The sequence below is a fragment of the Mytilus edulis genome, chromosome 1 (genome assembly GCF_963676685.1).
Source record: "Mytilus edulis chromosome 1, xbMytEdul2.2, whole genome shotgun sequence".
NCBI classification, from domain to species: domain Eukaryota; kingdom Metazoa; phylum Mollusca; class Bivalvia; order Mytilida; family Mytilidae; genus Mytilus; species Mytilus edulis.
Window position 1 is genome coordinate 104265191 of NC_092344.1, and position 20230 is coordinate 104285420.

Below are 20230 nucleotides of genomic sequence, written 5' to 3' on the forward strand. Positions count from 1 at the left end.
AATAGTTTTCTTCATTGTGTTTTGAGTACTGTTGTTTGTACTATGGTCTTTTTATTTCAATTTTTTTGCCATGGCGTTGTCAATTTCTATTTTTTTCGCGACAAGTTGAAAACAATTTTTTTCTTTCAATTTTAGCATTACATATAGTGGCAGCTGAGGGTGAAACAAACAATTTTTTTTTTCAGAATCAAAAAAACAAATTATTTTTTTCTCCAAAAAATGGAAACAAACTTTTTTTTCGAAAAAAAACCATAGCCCCCCCAGAAAATCAAATGGTTGCTGCCTAAGCAGCTTCGTGTAAGATTTGTGTTCACATCTTTATTTGGAAGGATGTTGTGCACTATGTTGTGCACTATGTTGCATACTATATCTGTTATAAGTAAAGTACATGTATTTATATACATGTATAGGCTTTGCTCATTGTTGAAGGCAGTAAGGTGACCTAGTTGTTAATTTCTGTCATTTGGTCTTGCATGGAGAGTTGTCTCATTGGCAATCATATCACATATTCTTTATATATTCTCTACCGCAAAAGAAGCGTCGTATTTTTTGAAAACCAAGATTTTCAAATGCATTGAGGAAAATATTGATGTATTTTGGTTTAGGTAAATAACCTGCAAATGATGGTAGGATTATGTCAAAATCTCCGTTACAGCTGACTGTGTTCATTAATTCAGGTGTTCTAATAGTGGTTTTGCTGAGTCCATGGGGCACGTTTCGCAGTCAAATTTTAAGATGATGAGATGCACGTTGAATCCGTGCCTTTATAAGGGTATTTTAGAGGTGCAAAGTTTTTGTGTCATCATAATCTGTTTGATGCAGTACTGATGCCACGACTTAACCCACTACAAAGAGAACAGGCAATATGATGTTTGAATGCTGGACAGCGACCTCAGGTCATTGCAAATGCATTTAACTGAAATGTTTACGTGAATGCCACAATGAAACAAAGAGTACAAATGACCGTCCAATTACTCAACACTAATGGCGGACACACACGCTACTGACTGTGATATGGTGGTGAAAAACTTTATCATGAACTGAAATGATGAGAATTTGTTAAATAACAAGGATATTTATACGCCCATTCAATAAAAAATATAGCATTTATTCTTTCGTTGTTTGCCTTAAATTTCTGCGACGTATCTTTTGTGGTTCAGTGTATATAAAGTCTCTAAAGTACTTATAAACATGATAAATGGGTAAACAGATTTTGCATTTTCTAAAAAAAATAAATGTATATATTTCCAAAATTACTTCATAGCTAATTTAATTTCTTTTTTGTTGAAACATTCAACCAAAGAAGTCTATCTTTATAAAACATATTGAATTCAAAGTTAATATCCAGGAAAACGGCTACAGTTTATATTTATGTATGTTGTATTCAATACGACTAGAATTACTTCAACAGAAACAATTTATTCAATTTCAAACATTCATAGATACTTAAATTTCAAAACACTTGCACAACATATTCAGAGAATATAACCAATCGAATACATATATAAAACATGTTCACTGGATTAAGAATGTATAATCACTAACACTTAAAACTGTCATCATAAATGCTTCTGAATAATTAGAAAAATATGTTTATTACATTATTTATTCTACTGCTGAAGTTAAAAAAAAACTGCATGTCATATGGTAATAAGCATGATAAGACTCTTGTTAAATAGTAACGTAACAATCATGAAAAGTGTTAAATATTGGATGGAAACTTGATAAACTACATACTATGATCTGAACCTTTCCATTTTCTAGAATTCTTCATAAATTCTTATATATTCAAATAATACTCTGTTTAAAGTACTTTTTCCAGTAGAACAAACTGGAAGTAAACCATGTTAACAGGGAAGTGTATTACTTTCCATCCAGAATATACTACAAGGCATGTTTGAATGAAATCTGTTTATTTGGATCTGTTGTACATTGTAGCACTGCAGATTGTTTGTAAGAGATATAACAAGACTTAGTTAATAGGAAATAAGAGATATGTCAAGTTAATAGGAAACATACTCAAGTTCAGTTCAGATTATCATGCCATTTTAAAGATTTTTAAACAGAAGTATGAGTGGGTGTCATCCCAAATTACCAAAAATAAATAACACCAAATCTCTATTTTTAGAAAAATAAAGCATTCTCTCGAGCTCCCTGATATATATATATTTTTTTTATTCCAGATAGGTTTGAATCATTAAATCCCCCCAAAATAAAGATTTTAACCTGAAGTCTAGATAAGGGTCCTTCTGTACATGTACCTCTAAAACAAATTTCTTTGAATTCACATATGAAATATTGTACACTGAAAGCCATTGCTTTAATTCAGAATTGGATATTCTTAAGTTATGCCAAAATCATGTAAACATTTTGAATGAATCAGTCTGCACCAAAATCTTTTCTGACTTCTTGTCTGAAGACCAATATTTTTCAAGGAACAAAATGCCAATATTGATTACGGTATCAAGTACAGTCAAACCTTCACATAAAAGTTAACCATGGAAACAGAGAAAACTGACCTTTATAAGAGAGAGGTTCAAAATATATAATATAATATTCTACAACAAGACAAGAAGAACGTGACCAAAGTGACTGGGCAGGACAAGTTTTCATTTAAAAGAAGTGAATTTTTAGCAGGTTTGACTATGTCACAAAAAATTTGGAATTAATATGTATAATAAATGTTATAGTATTCCCTCAAATATTGTTGTAAATTTATAACATTAAAAAGACTGAATAATATATATATGATAATTATGCAATTTAGAAGAGAACTTTTTGCTGCTTTTTTATAATGACTGAATTTGAGCCATGATATCTGGTTTTAGAATAGAACTTGTAGCTCCTCCTCCTTGTGCTGCATGCACATCCTTCATTACAGATTCATCCCATACAAAATGCAACACTACTGCAGGACATAAACCAAGCTCAGCCATAGTTTTTGTCTCTTCTGTTAACTTACTGCCATTGCTCGTTTGTAAAATAAATGGCATCCAGTCATTCTCTAATGATGATCTTATAAAATCATACAAACAAGATAATTTTTCATTAGCTTTGAATATTCCTTGGATAAGGATACCATCTGGCAATCTTACTCTTATAAGAGTGAAACGATATTTACGTAGTTCCTTCATTTCATCCCTTTCACGCATTGCCTTGGTACGTAGCATGCCCAGTTTTTCCACAGCTTCTTGCCTTCTTTGTTGTTCTTTTTTAAGCTCTTCAGGATTTATAGCGTAAAATTCTTCAGGAATGTCAAATTTGGATGAACCGGAAGATTGATGAAAAACTTTTAAAGCACGATCAAGTTGACATTGTATTGGTTCAGCTGCACTTAAAACTTCTTTTATTCCATTAAGCCTCTCGACATTCTCTGCAGTTTCCCCTGACATTACATAGAAATTTTCTTCTTTATCTTCAAATGGTAGCTGTTTAATTTCAAATCCACAAGCTTGTAAAAATTCATCTGTTCCATTTAACTGAGATACCCTTTCTTTAAATGCTTTATTTGACATCCTTATTTTTCTATATTTTTCTTCACCAGGATTATTTGTTATATTGTCTAAATATTTAATTAAAGTTTCTACACAGATTTTTACTTTTTCTTTGTCTTTATTTAAAGTTTGTATCATAACTGCAGAAGACATTTCTGGCTCTTCGGCAAGCTGAGTAAGAAGGAATTCATGAATATAAGCATCTATTTGGTCCTTTGGAAGTACTGCTGGCCCAATATCGGGACAGGTATATAAAACATGACTTATCACAGGAGAATGATCTTTTTCTATTTCAACTGGTCCTTGCATGGCTTGGGCTTGTGATATCATTTTTTCTGTGGCCTTTTTTTCTGCCTCCATCTCTCTTCTCATTCTAGCTTTCATTGACATAATGTTTTCATCTGTTAAAAAACAATAACTTATAATTCAAAAATACATTACTGGGCAGACCTTCATTAAGTTCAATAAGGCAAACTAATCTTGTCAGATGAAGACATCTATAGAAATATGACTCTACTTATACTGCATTTCCTGTACTGTTTTTTATTGTACAAAATTGTATATGTTCTTTAGAAAATCTATTGTTAGTCCACTGTTTGTCTGCAGATAAAGATTGAAAAGGGAAGGTGTGACATAATTTTAAGATTGCTACATACATTTGTTTTTTTTTTAAATGCCTGTCTAATGTCAGGGACTTTGCCCTTGTATTTTTTCTTATTTTAGGAAATTTTTGTATTGATGGCAGATTCATGTCATGTATAAGACAATTTCTATTTAATTTATTTACAACTTTTTATATTTATGAACTTTTGATGATTTATACCTTTCTAAGGATTATACAAATCATGCACATGTATACCTGTTTTTTTGTTAGACTGTATGTTACCCTCTAGATGTCTTTTTGATAATTTTTTGGTGTCATTAGGTTTATCGAGTGACAACAACCCCACATATTTTGGGGAGCATTTTCGGCATTTACAATGTATGTCTCTAATAAAACTGTTAATCCTTTCCTCCAAGGATTTTTTTTTACATTCTTGATTGGCATAGGACTTTTTCAATAAAAAAAATATCATCAGGTTTAAAGTATTAATGCATTGCAAAAACAAATATTTCATCAATGAAATTCCAGTCAGATATTCTCATGAATATCCTTTTTATATTAGATACAAATTTTATTAATTGGTTATCAAAGGTACCAGGATTATAATTCAGTACGCCTGACGCGCGTTATGTCTACATAAGACTCATCAGTGACGCTCATATCAAAATATTTATAAAGCCAAACAAGTACAAAGTTGAAGAGCATTGAGGATCCAAAATTCCAAAAAGTTGTGCCAAATACGGCTAAGGTAGCACTCCACAGTTAGAAAATAAAATTAAAAATGAGCCACAAAATGTTTTATCATCTCCTATTCCTGGATTTCTAATACATTAACCTAACTGTTTGTGTTGTACATGTGCATACATGTATGTATGTAATCAGTATCTTCCATAGATTTGATTTTCAAAAGTTAAAAGGGTGAAAATTTATTCCTTTTATGTGTATCCATGGCAACATTCTGCATTTATTTCTCATAAAATATTGCAAAAAGGGGGGTGAACATGTCACATTTTCCCTCAAAATTTGGATCAAACTAGAATTTCAATGCCTTTGAGTGATACCTTTTAAGAAACTGTTTTCATAAATCTTCCTAATGATCAAATAAAAAATGGGTGTCTTTCGCCTCATTTTTTCGTAAAATCCAATCACAAAGTTTGTGCGATAAAAAGTTGGAAAAAAACATTACAATAATTGCCGGACCAATGTATGGTAGGTACATGCAAATACCAACTGTCATACAGAAAACAGCCTATATTACATACATTACATAACCTTGATGTTCATATAAACCCAATACAAAGGCTATTTTAATACTCATCTATCCAAAAATGAAATTTATTGCACACTAGCTCTCATATTTGAAAAATCCACAGGGGCCAAAATGCGAAACTACACACCTAACTGTGGAGTGCTACCTAAGGTAATCTACAAATGCATGCCTGGGATAAGAAAATCCTTAGTTTTTCGAAAAATTCAAAGTTTTGTAAACAGGAAATTGATAAAAATGACCACATTATTGATATTCATGTCAACACTGAAGTGTTGACTACTGGGCTGGTGATACCCTCGGGAACGAAACGACCACCAGCAGTGGCATCGACCCAGTGGTGTAAATAGTTATCAAAGGTACCAGGATTATAATTTAGTACACCAGACACGCATTTCGTCTACATACGACTCATCAGTGACACTCATATCAAAAAATTTATAAAGCCAAAGAAGTACAAAGTTGAAGAGCATTGAGGATCCAAAATTCCCAAAAGTTGTGCCAAATACGGCTAAGGTAATCTATGCCTGGGATAAGAAAATCCTTAGATTTTCGAAAAATTCAAAGTTTTGTAAACAGGAAATTGATAAAAATGACCACATTATTGTTATTCATGTCAACACCGAAGTGTTGACTACTGGGCTGGTGATACCCTCGGGGACCAAACGTCCACCAGTTTGATACAGATTTTTCGTAGGTAAGACGTTTCAACTGAGGTACTACACAAGCATTGAAAGGCTTCGTTATGGAGGAAAGGGTTAAACTATAATCATGACAATGGTTTATTTCTCTGATATCATATACATGTACAAAAAATTATTTGCCATGTTGAAGTTCCCCATATTATTTCTTTTTCATATATTAACAAAATCACAAAATGTAGGAATGTTAAAATCATAAAACTAACAGGTAAATTTCCAACCAATCATTACCTTGTTTAGATTGTTTCTCTTTCTGTTCCATTCTTGCCAGTGCTGCAGCTGCTGCCCGTTTCTTCTCCTCTGACACAGCAGCATCTCCCCTGGAAGAAATTGGTGGTTGACTACTGGTTCCTGGTTGTGGTACAGGTCTGTGTGTGGGTGGGGGTCTTTGTGCGGGCTCATCTAATTTATGTCCCTCACCATACTTTTTAAACTTAAAATCCATCTTCTTCTTCTGAAAAAACTTCTTTATGGCCGACATCTTGGTGTTTGGCTTTATTCCCTTTTTAAGTGAAGATCAGGCCTTACTGTAGTCCCAAATAAATCTGTTTTAAAATAATGATGATGAAATTACGGTATTATTTGCAATAATCACGATAATCCAACATTTATTGATTTTTACAAATGTAGTCCATTTCTTTTGCATGTTTAGCCTGGCATAACTTTTTACCCCCAATATACCCCCCTCCCCCCCAAAAAAATAAAGTTTCAACATAATGTGATTAAATAATAATGTTATTGCACATAGTGATACTTTTATTTTGTTCATGTTAATTTAACAAAAATATTTTTTAAATTTTATGAATATATATATTTAATTTTAAATCACTCTTTCCCTTGTAACTTGTTCCGTTAATGTCTGCCGCTTATGATCACAATATAACTTATTACCCCAATATACTCAAATAAAAAGTTTCAATATTATACAATTTTCATGTTATTGGCTCAATATTTAGTTAATTTTGTATATATATATATATATACATGTATTTCAAATGTTTCTACAATGTATCTTTCACTAAATCAGGACATTGGTCAGCTTAACCATTGTTAACATGAATAAACAATTAAACTGTGAGGAAACTGTTTGTTTGGGTATATTGGGGGTAAAAAGTAGAACCCTTAATAGGAGCCTGTTGTTCAGTGGTTGTCATATATATGTCATGTATGTTGGTGTGATTCATAGGTACATTTTATTTCTTGTTCCTAGTTTTTTATAGATTAGACTGTTGGTATTCTTGTTTTATATATACAATGTACATGATATATGCTTGTCATTTTGGTGCCTATTGCAGCTTGCTATTAAGTGTGATGGATAGACAGCTGTCTCAATGGCACTCATACGACATTGTACAACATCTTTTTTTATGTTAAATATATATATTCGAGTGATCAATAACTGCGAAAATGTTTTCTCCATTGTACATGTTGTATGCTGAATACTCAATTTTTTCTCAAGTTTGCATTGATCTGTAGACCTAAAATTTCTATCTTGTAGGTCCTCCTTCATCAGAAGTGTTAGCTTATAGTTAACATATTGAAAATTGCATATCTCAGTGTTCTCCGCAGAATTTTCAAATAGCACTGTGGAAATGAACTAAGCACTGGTTTTCAAAAAGTAATCTAGTGGATGCAGTTTGAAGGTGAAGATAGACTGGTTATGTGTCTAATAATGTTGAAATGTTATAGATGAGATCACATGTGTCTACAATGAACTATTAATCAATTGAAACAAGCACTTGTGCCCAGCAGAAACATGTTATAGGGTAGCTTCATAACGAATAACAGTAAAAAATCTTGCCAAATGACTTTTAGGTACTTTTTAGTGCCTGAGAATAAAATGTACTTTCATTTTGACAATAAAAAAAAATACTGATTTTAACTATAAATCACAATAATCCTCTCCGATTTGACGCTTAGTAACGGTAGCAGAAAATGACTGTATGACAGATGTCTGTAAAGGGCATTCCTACCCTTTTAGTTTTATGGTTAAATGAAACAAATTCAATAAAAAATGTATGTACATTTATGTTATGGACAGATCATATGTTTTCGTACGTCATATGAATTTGTACTATGCATGCTTTTTCAATGGAAATTGTTACGTCACAATGCATTCTTAATAGTGCGAAAAATTGAGGCAAAGAGGATATAATAAAATTAGGAATCTACAGAAATTCTTTTTTTTGTTACTTACTAACCCTGTCTCAAAAACTTTTCACAAATGTGCTGCCCATACAATGACCATGCAATCTTTATAAGGATGACGTTGACCAATAACCAGGCTAATAAAAAGAGCAGTATGGTGCTTTGCACATCTCCAACATCAATTTTTAACCAGGATAAAATTTCGATTTTCACTTGCTGAAACACTGAACCGATATAGTCTGACGTAACTATATCTTTAAAATATGAATAGAATGTTTGGTCACTCATCACATGACAATTGTTAACAATTATGCTGCTGGCCCTGGCAAATAGCAAACTATTTATGACTGTGACAGTGTTTGCAAATCGAAACCGGTGTCAAGGGAAAATGGATCCGGAATTTTTAAACCGGAAGATCTTTTATAAGTTAATTCTCTAATAAAAAGTGTTCTGAATGGGAAAATGTCTTTCAAACAGAACATACTTGAACAATTCATTTTTAATTTAACTTGTTCAACCGTTATATGTTGGTTGCAATCGTTAAACAACAATCGGAAAATCGGAAAATGCAGCGCAAAACCGCATCCACACTGACTTCCGGGATAAATAATGACGTACAAACAAATGAAAACACTTGTGGTGCCGCTTGTGTATACATAGAAGAACCAGTCCATATCTTACAGTATGCCTAACAATACCTCTGGACGACTGACGTCACGAGGATTCTCTTCTACTTCCGTTTACTGTATTAACCACATGTATTATTATATTGCTGTCTACTGATTCATCAGATATACAGAGATTTACAGATATTAAAGGTATTCTGTTTATTACACATACACTTTACTTATTTGTACCATATCGGCACAACATTGGCGTCGTACGACAAAGAACGAATTATTTTTAGCAAGTGAGGCGGACTCCACGAGGGCGCCTTTGCAGATTTGAAAACTTTAGATGCTTCATTTTTTTGTAAATTTATTACGTAAGCATTGCAATAAATTTACTTCAAATTGATTGTAGATTAAATTGCATCAAATTTTTACAGTTTATCACGTATGAAATCTTCATATTTGATATTTTTCATCAGATAATACTAGGAGCTTCCGGTTATAGCCATTAGGTCCTTCTTCACGGAAGTCACTTGTCTGCATTACTACATTGCGCAGACGCAAACCGGAAACGGTCTTGATTTCAGTAACTTAGTTTCGTACATTATTTTACACTGAATTTAGACTGATATTTTATATTAAAGAAGGTATATACACTCATAAATATTTATGAACAAAATCTTATACACCGTATAATAAAGTACAGTGTGTCAGCTGAGTCTCTGTTCCAGTTCTGCCCTATTTTGTTGCCTGCATTTTTGAAATTGTAAAAGTAGTAGCTTTTATAAAAAAGCTGCATTGTTTATGTCTTGAATCGCATATAAAAGTTGTGATTTTGAGATTTATTTGCCTTGAGTAATTACTCAGTGCATATCATATTGTTTTGAGTTGCAGAATATTTCAATTTGAAATATTTTATTGTAATTTGAGAATAAATTGTGATATTCTATTAACAAGTTAAAGGACAAAATGGCAGGAATTGGGGATGATAATGAACTTAGTCAGAAGGAAAACCTTGATGAGTTGACACAGGTAGAGATATTAAGCAAAGAACAAATAGCTGACAACACTCTAACTGAACACAAAAACAACATACCATTAGAGCAGCTTTACCAAGAATTTAAGGAAGAGAGAAAGGCAAACGAAAAAAGAGCTGCTGAGATTGATAGCAGGGTTAAACAAAGCGAGGAACGCATTAACCAAATATTCAATGGTTTGTTGAATTTTAAAGCAGAACAAAAGGAAGCAATGAAAACTTGCTCAGAAAATATTGGAGCAATATCCCAGCAAGTCCAACAGTCGGAACATAGAATTGACCGGAAGATAGATGACAACGCTAAGCATTTAGAAGAATTAACATCTGAAAAGTTTAATGCCTTAGCAAGAAAGTTGGACAAAATGGATCCATCGGAGGAGGCGAGTACAGTCCAATTTAAGAGTGCCTTTGAGCAAACAGGATCATTTCAAGAGATGACATCAGTGGTTAGTGATTTGGTTACCAAGAGGAACAAAGAAGTCCAACTCCCACCTATGGATACCCCAGTGAAACAAAAAGTTGAACCCAGTCAATATATTGCCAGGACACAATTAATGCAAAATAAGCCTCCTGCTTTTGGCTTCTCAACAAGCAGTTCAATTGACCATACAACTACACTGCCTGAATCCAAAGCAGGTGTACTTCCACTTTCAAGTGCCAAAGGTAATGTGTTAGGGCCCTCGGCACTACACAACACAGTGTTGTTTCCACAGCCTCATGGCAACGACATGCTAGAAAGTGTTGGTACTGAGAAGGAAACTTATCACATGCAAGGTTCGCTGTCACTACCTAGTAGCAAGGGTAACGTGCCAGGGCCCTCTGCTCTGCACGGGACGACCTCAGGTATGCTAACACAGCCTCCATTCAAAGGCACAGATGGAGCATACACAGAATATAGACCCACATATTATACTACTCCAGCAATGGTTCCTTTAACATCGTCCTATGTTGGTACACCATATGTAGCTCAAGGTACACATGTTAGTAGTACACCATTACATATAAAACCAGCTGCAAGTAGCGAGTCACATGCAGCTTCCTTGGTGCTGAATAGACCAGCAATGTACGCTAATATGGAATCAATAGTACAACAACCCCCATTCGCGTTCATGACCCCTGTGATGACTACAGACCAGTCACCAAAGCAAATTGATAAAAGAAGGTCAAGATCGCGCATTAAAAAGGAACAGAAACGAAGCCATAGCTCTTCCTCAGATTCCTCTCTTGATAGGGAGTACTCAAGATGGCATGACAATTCTGGGGCTAGGGACAGAAGCAGAAGTCCTCAGCTTCCGAAGATGCAAGTCTTTACAGGAAGAGGATCCCTTAATTGGGAAGCATTTGTTTATCAATTTGAAAGGACTGCAGGCCGAAGACAGTGGGAGGATCGGAAGAAGGTTTGCAGACTGTTAGACTGTTTAGCAGATGTGGCATTAGAATATGCCCGCAAAGTTAATATCAGTGATGATTACAAGGCGCTACGAAAAGCCATTAAGCAACGTTTTAGCCGAAAGGATGAACCAGTTTCAGCAAGACGTCAGTTACAGTATTTAAGGCAACAGGACAGTGAAACCCTGGAAGAGTTTGCCGAACGTGTCCATTTTATAGCCATGGACGGATACAATAAATGTGACAACTCGGTTATTGATCAAATCGGTACAGAGGCATTTCTCAGAGGTTGCAAAGATAAGGAATCTGCCCGTCACGTAATAGAAGGAAATCCAGAGTCTATCAACAAGGCATTGAAACATATGAAAACGTCTATTGCAAACCAAAAAGCTATATATGGGTCAAGAAGTCCGAATTTTGCCCATCGACAAGTTTCATTTGCTAGCAGTATCAATAACTTGACTGACATAGTACATGTCGATCACAGCCCATTGGAGGATGAAGTACAAAACTTGACAGAGCTTGTGTCTAAATTATCAGATGTAATGCTTTCCTCAGATCAATCTGCGTCTAGAAGATCCCCAAAGTTCAATGTATATCGAACAATTACACCCCCACAAATTCAAAGGTCATATAGTCCTTCACAGCAACGATCACCATCACCAGGACCAAACTATAAGAATTCAGGATACCTCAGACAACAGTCTCCGTTATCCAATGGCAGTGTTAAGCATAGCCCTAATCCATCAGCTGAGTCTTTAAACATCAGCGGGAAGAGTGGGTAGGTCAACGCTCGACCCTTAATTCTGATGGCCAAAATGAAATGACAAATGACATATCAGAACAGAGGCCCACGGCCTCGTCTGATGTTGTTAGAAGTCGTGTTTTGACAGGAAGGGTTACATCGTTATATCCAAATGAAAGTATAATTGTGAAGAATGCATCGACAATAACACTGATGAACAATACATTAAGGCCAGCAGAGATAGGCTATGAAACTGTTACAGTGATATTTGGCTTAAGCAAGAAACTGGTTATTAGCCAAGTTGGAATGAAAACACCCCTGAATATTGATAGAATACATATATATTTGTGCATGACATTACTGCTGTCACGCTGTGAGGTTGAGTTTTCCTGGCACATGTACCTATGGGACATAACAGTCACTCAGAGATGCAATCTGGGGCCTTTGGCCTCGTTTGCATGTTTATTTATATAGGAACATTTATTGTATGGACTTTGTAAATATATTTGTTTTTACCAGGACGGTACTGCAATTTGTAAAAACGTTAATTGATTGTATTTATATTCTGCTACTTGTGAATCTGCTTGAATGTTCAAGGATGTTTCTAGTGGCATCCTGCACTTTGGGGTGCAAATGTAGAGGGTAACGTACTTATGTTTTCGGTAGTGTTTTACCTTGTTTTTTAGGTTTATTTTATAGTTTAAATATGTGACTGATTCTACATGAAGGGGACGAATGTGGTGCCGCTTGTGTATACATAGAAGAACCAGTCCATATCTTACAGTATGCCTAACAATACCTCTGGACGACTGACGTCACGAGGATTCTCTTCTACTTCCGTTTACTGTATTAACCACATGTATTATTATATTGCTGTCTACTGATTCATCAGATATACAGAGATTTACAGATATTAAAGGTATTCTGTTTATTACACATACACTTTACTTATTTGTACCATATCGGCACAACACACTGAACAGAAAATAATATTCAACTATGAACATATCTAATATGCTAGCAATCTCGATGTGCTTCTTATTTTTCAGTTAAGGAATAATGCATTCTTCAAAACAGACATGGCTTATATACTTTATTTTTGTTTATGTTACTGCTTGCATGGGAAACTTTGTAAAACCAAAACCAGCTGCTAATATAAATGAACCACAGCAAATCCACATTGGCTTTGGTCAGCGATTAACCGACATCATTATTTTATGGTCAACTAAAAACAATGATTCTTCAGTCGCAGAATATTATACAGGAAACACAAATTCAAAGGTATTCCAAAAGTATTTGTATTATACAGTTATCTTTTTTATAGTCATTCCGTACCAATACACCTTATCGCTAAACCCGGTTGACCCGGCCTCTTGAACTTTTGACGTCAAACTACAATCACTTTTCCATTGTGGCATCAGATATTTTGTTTTATGATGTCAAAATTTTACGGGAACCTGTGTGATATCCAGTAATGGCGGACAAATAGCGATAAGGTGTATAAAAGAGGGTGGTAATACACCTTATCGCTATTTATTCCATTCCGGGAAAAACAGTCATTTATACAACTTCCTGTTTGGGTCACCGGCCGAAAAAATGGAGGTCATCAGTAGTGAGCTGAGGGAGAAAAAACTTTAGAAAGTGATCATCAAGAAACTTTGATATAGTATGATCCACTTATTTCGAAATTAAAATTGAAGTAAAAAAATATTTTGTTTGAAGTATTTACGGTAGTTTAAACAGGTCTCAATAAAAAGTATCATGCATGGTGAATTGTTTAAACAGGGTCCCAGATAGCTTCAACTGGATGAAAAAGTTGTGTAATTTTAGAACTTACCCGGAATGGAATAAATAGCGATTAGGTGTATGGGGGTATCTCCATGACGAATCACGTAAAAATTCTTGCCAAATGACGTTAACAGTATTTGATGCATGACAATAAAATGTACACTTTCTTTTCAACGACAAGAAAATTGACTGATTTTGACAGATCACTTTAAATTTTCCCCCAAAATGACGGCAATGATAATTATTTGAGACCTCTGACGAATAACGATAAGGATAGTTTGATGAATCGCGATAAATTTTTTATCAATTTGATGCTAACGGTAGCTGAACATGACCGTTTGACGCCTGACGGTAAAAGGCATTACTACCCTGTGGCCTCATAAAACTAAAAGGCCTTATTATTTGGTCATATATGTCATTTACATGTATGTCAAGAAATTAGTGCTAAATATTTTTGGGTACCAGGTCTGTTCTCAAAACACATTCACATCCTACACATTGGCTTCTAAAATGTTTGCACCTTGTGTCCTTTTCAGCTTTTGCATTCTACACTTTGAATTCTAGTTAAATTGGCACCTGGTTCAAACAGCATCTGGTAAAATTGTCAGATATTGTCATTTCGGCACATATGTTAAATATCTTGAATATATATCTCTTTTTCTGTATTTTAAGCGTAAAGATTAATATAGTTTAAGAAAAATACATCATTTCAGATTGGTTACAATTGGAAGATAACAGCAAACAATGTCATTTATCCTTTAAAACTGTATTTGCAAGATGAAAAATCTGCCTACATGTAGGTACATGTAATGAAAAATTCTTAAATAAATTCCTTTCTGTTACTATCTACATGTACTATACTAGAATTGCACAATGTTCTCTGCTGTTATCAAAAGCAAAAAACCTATTTTTTCATTCAATATACTGTATGACTGTATATTATTTTGAAATTTATTTGCCAGATATGTTTTAATGAGGGTGGTAAAGGGGGGCTCTGAACACGGAAACACATGAAATAAAAATCGCCAAAACGTTGCACAGTAATGATGCATGATGCCAGTCCACCAAGTTATTCCTTCAATTTTTAAAACATGTTCAATTTCATGGAATCCTGGGTGAAGTAATTGAATCTGATAGGTACATAAATAGGAAAGGATTTCTGCAATATTCTTACCGGCACACATTTTCATTTCTCATTTCAGGCTATTAAAGGGGAGACAATCCATTTTGAAGGAAATCCATTAGGATGTCAATACCTACACAGAGTATATATTTCAAATCTAACTCCTGGTAAAAAGTACTTCTACAAAGTTTTTGGACAGGATTCAGATTCTACAAGCAGTCAATATAGCTTTACCATTCCAGATGTGAAGAAACCTCTGACATACATGATTTATGGAGATCTTGGTTTACTTTCAGCAAACCTTCAGTTTTTAAAACATGAAGTTATTCTTGATCCACAAAAATATAGTGCTATCTTTCATATTGGAGACATTGCATATGATCTTGGTAGTGATGGAGGGAGAAGGGGGGATAAATTCCTAAATGCAATTCAACCAATGGCAGCTCATGTGCCATACATGACCATTCCAGGAGATCATGAATTGTTTCCTGGAAGTAAAGACCATTATAGGTTTAGGTTTTCAACTCCTAATGCTGGTTGGCCTATGCCAATGTACCAGTTATGGTATAGCTTAGATGCTGGACTAATACATTTTGTCTGCATTTCTACTGAAGTGTTTTTCCTAGATAAAGATAATATTGATAGACAAATGAAATGGCTTGAAGAAGACCTGGAAGCAGTAAATGAGGATCGTAGCAAGCATCCATGGATAATTGTTTTGGGACATAGACCAATGTATTGTAGTGTTAATGATGATAGTGAAGATTGTCGGAAGACTGATTCTGTTGTCAGAACGAGGCTTGAGGATATATTTTACAAGTATGGTGTTGATCTCTTTATAAGTGGACATCAGCACTTATATGAAAGAACTTATCCTGTGTATAAAAATAAAGTTCTGGCATTCAGTAATAGGAATCCAAGAGCCACTATCCATTTCATTGTTGGTTCTCTTGGAAACCAGTATTTGACTGAATTTAGCTCTAAGCCAGGTGGACCTTGGTCAGCCAATGTCGTTTCAGCAATGGAGATGGAAATCTATGGTAAAGTGAAAGCTTTTAATGACACCCATTTATTCTGGACTGCTAATAAAGCTATGGACAATGGTGTGGTGGACAAAGCATGGATAATACAGAATCAACATGGGCCTTTTGATCAGGTGGTCATTCCAGATCCACTCGGTGCTGCAGGAAAACAATGGAGGAAACACAATCAAGAGGATGATAACACTTTTATCAATTTGAATTTCTTCTATGTTGATAAAGACGATTACAACACAAGAGTGACAGTGCTAATGTTCACTTTTATTTTTCTTATCTTTGGCATTTGCTTTCGAAAGAAAATCTTAAACAGTTTCAGATATTGTTGTATTAATCATGATAAATGTAAAAATGGCCAGCTCATTCCAATGTAGATTTATTTTTCATGGCTTACTAAAATCTACTAGTTTGTAAATAATGAAAATGTAAAAAATATTAATATATATGCAGCTAAATATAGATCTGAAACATGTGCTATGAAACCGCTATGAAACCTAGATATGAAACCAACATTTTGGTACCAATGCACATGTCAAAATATTTGGAACAACTGGACACTGTTTAATAATAAATGTTCAGTGAATGAATAAATGCAGAACATGATTCAACAACAAATTTTACTATATTTGAAGATTAACTATTACAATCTTGTTTACTTGTAACTTTGAAACATTGTATAAATTCTTATGTATTTATCTCATACAGTTGTCTAGGGTTATCTCCCTTATGATATGTAATTTTTTTTTTCTTCTTTTTATTTTATCATTTTTATTGTCAATATACATTGTAGTTGGACAAAAAAATGTAGGGTTAGCCCTAAAGATACAGTATTCAACAATAGACTGTATCTATATGAAATGTCATACTCTTCTGTTTCTAATATAATATTTGTGAATCAATAAAACAGAAACACTAAATTCTCTAAATAACAAAAAATCAAACATTGACATGATTTAGATATGTTACATGTTCAGTAGGAACCAATTTTATTATAGAATTAACACATTGATGAGCATTTTTTATATAAAAATATACATTTAATGGTACTAGCATTATTACTTCATGCAAGTTCATGGTGTCATTCGTGTATAACTACATGTATTAGATATATTTTTTTTACAGATCTGACTGATCATTAAATGTTGGATTAGAATTCATTCATTTAATTTATTATCATCATTTTGTGGCATTGCATTTAATATCAATCATGTTCATAATTTTCTTGATGACTATTTTATTTAAATTATCATTTGGGATTAATGTCAATTTCATCATCCACATGTGTGTGCATATACATAAATGGTGTTTTTAAAGGAGTTTGCCTTCAAATAATTTGTTGTAAATATGGGAAAAAACTTTATTTTTGATTCCTTGATAACATTATTTCTTTTACTTTGTCTGTTAACTCATATACTTTGATAGACATGATAGAAAGAAAGAAACTGTAGACATTGCAGTCAAAATTGAATCTAACATTTTTTTACAGTTTTTTTTATTTCATGCATGTTATTGCATATTTCACGCGTAAGGCATTTGTAATTTATTTTTAAAACTATTTTCCCAATGAAGATCTAGAAGAAACACCAATTTAGATAATTTTTTTTTTTTGTTGTTGATGACAAATTAAAGTGCATTCCCAATCTTCAGTGTCATAATTTTTATAAAGAATCAATAAATGATCAGGTAGAAAAATTGCATACCTATGTTTAAAAAGGAAATATAACACGGTAATTTTTTAGTAAAATAATAATGAAAATGATAAAGTTTTAAATTTAATTCTTGTGTTGTCTGGGTTTTTTTTAACATATGATATACATGTAAGATTGTCCCTTGGTATCTTTTTGGATTGAACATGTGTACACAAATTAACATTTTCTGCATAAAATAACTTATTCAAAGTTGTGATTGTTGTCTCTATGAAATGTCTTGCAGGAGCATGGATACATTAAAAAAAATGAGATCAGAAAAAAATCCATCTGTCTACCTGCAATAACTAAAAAATCACTTTTATCTGTTGTCTTTGTTTAAAATTGTGATGACTTATAGGAGGAGGCCACTTGTAAAAAGGAGTGGTTGAGTGGGGACTTAAAGCATTTTGATTGTGAAAAAGTAAAGATAAATATTAAAATGTCATATTTTTGCAAGGCAAGCAATTCAGGCATTAAGGAGCATCTAATTTTAATTTTTATTAGTTGCTTATTTCTAATTCTGTTTTGTGATTTGCCTGTACATATGAAGTTTACAGACTGTAATATTGATAATTATACTGTAAATAAGCATTTTCAATCAGACGACAAAATTATACATATTTTTGTTAAAGATTTTCATATATAACTAATTATTACAGAACTACAATTATTGTATGCTAGATTAAAATGTTATTTACTGGTTATTATATAAGTCTGGAGATTTTTTAGGCTGATATTACAAATGAAATATTCAGTAGACAAAACTAAATTTATGATTTGCTTTAATCAAGTTAATTGATTGGAGTTTATGGAAATCAGTGCTATTTCTTCATTAATGTCATTGATAATTGTTAGCTATGCCTATATTGATGACTGTATTTGTATAATTGGATGTATTTACATTTGTTTATGTACATTTTATTGAAATTTATATTGAAATTTGTATTTTTTATGAGATTTTGAATTTTGTTAATTGATAATTGACTGGTGTAGTTCACTGCCATTAAACACTATACATGTAAGTCTAATCTTTTTATTACTCCATAATGATTTAGGTATTTGAATTTTTTTAATTTTATTAATTACAAAAATATGAAAAACAAACACCCTACCAGAAAAGTGCCATTTGGCTGAATGTACATTGTAACATCACTTGACAGACAGGAGTTATGTGATAACATTGATCCTGTCTTATTATAAAACAAGGAGACATGGTATGACACATCAATTAATCTACAGGATCCAAATGAAGCAGATATTTTTAACTATAGGCCACCTTATATCATAGTCTTCAATAATGAGCAAAACTCATTCTGTATAGACAACAACAAAAGCCCTAACATGACAAAATGTGAAACAATTCAAATAAATCAATCATGGTTTATGACAAAACAATAATTGAAAATCAGATATGACAGACAGTACAATAGCTGGCTTCTGCCTTGGAATAGTTACTTGTAGAAAGTGGCAGAGTTCATACTGCATTGTTACATTTTGAAATTAAGCAAAGCACTATTTTTTTTTGGAGTACTCAATAAATGGAATATAAAAATTGATAAAGTATTCTTTATGTATTTTAAATTAATTACTAAAAGAACTATATGATCAAGCAACTTAAAAAAACAAAACAAAAATACATGATATGTTCAAAATGCTGGGCCACCCTTTTGTGGGAAAAATTGGGTTGATTATGTAGGGAATCACTGAAGCATGACTGGAGTGGCCCCCCTTAGGTCAGTCAGTGTTATGAAAAGTTCTAAATCCGCCACTATTAATGGACCAGAAATTAATTATTAATGTAACTCCGAGGGAAACACATTATTTATATTGTTGTATATAACGACCACCACTATTAGCTATCTCATGGCATTAAGTATCTTTAAAAAACGGAAAAGAGAATCATGTGGATTATATTAGCATTTAAATGAGACAGAAATCCAACAACCACATGAAAACCAAAATACAATTAGAAGTCAACTATCCAGTCTACAACAGTATAGTTGTCTATACATTTAAAGATCTTAACAGATATAAGAAGATGTGGTATGAGTGCCAATGAGACAACTCTTCATCCAAGTCACAATTTCTGGCATAATCCTCGACTGAATCCATCAGTATTTTGAAGTTGTATTTCCAATTGATGCATTTAGGCGCACGATATTTCAGACCTTTGGATACCAAATTTCGCAGGGAAGTTTTATTGACAATGTTGAGTTCTCAGATAATAACGTGGTCAGCAAGATTATATGTGAATTTGAAACTAGCACAGGCTCCCCCCGAGAGCACAGGTGCAATCAGGAGGTTTAGACTTGAAGTCGTCAATGTTGAGATCCTGCAAAACGTGTTTGTAAATGAAAATTGTAGATGCAATTGGTTTGGTATAGGTATAAAAAAATTATTGGTACAGACTGATCTTTAGAATAAGGAGGTATTTTGACTGAACTGTTTTATGATGAAGGATATTGTCCAAGTTGACGTCATCGAGATCTTTGTTGGCAAAGGAAAGTTTACATCTAAAAGTTTAAGAAAAAATATTTTTCTCTTTTTCATCTTTTCCAATGCGAACTGGTTTGAAAAGTCTGTGACTTGCATTATCCGA

The 20230-nt window shown here is 33.2% G+C and overlaps 2 protein-coding genes across 3 annotated transcripts; one reads left to right on the forward strand and one right to left on the reverse strand.

Moving 5' to 3' along the window:
* Window positions 1-1399: 1399 nt before the first annotated feature.
* LOC139516851 (UBX domain-containing protein 6-like) lies at window positions 1400-8605 on the reverse strand. Of its 2 annotated transcripts, none has more exons than XM_071307208.1 (3): window positions 8264-8605; window positions 6298-6611; window positions 1400-3895 (listed from the first exon to the last, which is right to left on the reverse strand). In XM_071307208.1, exons 2-3 carry the CDS (start codon window positions 6545-6547, stop codon window positions 2790-2792), a joined length of 1356 nt encoding a protein of 451 aa, XP_071163309.1. In that variant the 5' UTR covers window positions 6548-6611; window positions 8264-8605; the 3' UTR covers window positions 1400-2789. The 2 variants fall into 2 exon arrangements, with proteins under 2 accessions (XP_071163309.1, XP_071163301.1); XM_071307200.1 differs by having other exon boundaries at window positions 8268-8519.
* On the forward strand, window positions 8513-18650 carry LOC139516846 (acid phosphatase type 7-like). Its single transcript, XM_071307188.1, has 3 exons — window positions 8513-8853; window positions 12979-13276; window positions 14986-18650. Exons 2-3 carry the CDS (start codon window positions 13055-13057, stop codon window positions 16315-16317), a joined length of 1554 nt encoding a protein of 517 aa, XP_071163289.1. The 5' UTR covers window positions 8513-8853; window positions 12979-13054; the 3' UTR covers window positions 16318-18650.
* The last annotated feature ends 1580 nt before the right edge of the window (window positions 18651-20230 follow it).

What these genes read in the sequence shown, in the direction of transcription:
- LOC139516851 (XM_071307208.1), bottom strand. Translation starts at nt 6,547, where the DNA reads ATGTCGGCCATAAAGAAGTTTTTTCAGAAGAAGAAGATGGATTTTAAG. An exon ending in AGAGAAACAATCTAAACAAG is followed by an intron (nt 3,896 to 6,297) that starts GTAATGATTGGT and finishes GTTTTTTAACAG; the next exon opens with ATGAAAACATTATGTCAATG.
- LOC139516846 (XM_071307188.1), top strand. Translation starts at nt 13,055, where the DNA reads ATGCATTCTTCAAAACAGACATGGCTTATATACTTTATTTTTGTTTAT. An exon ending in CAGGAAACACAAATTCAAAG is followed by an intron (nt 13,277 to 14,985) that starts GTATTCCAAAAG and finishes TTCTCATTTCAG; the next exon opens with GCTATTAAAGGGGAGACAAT.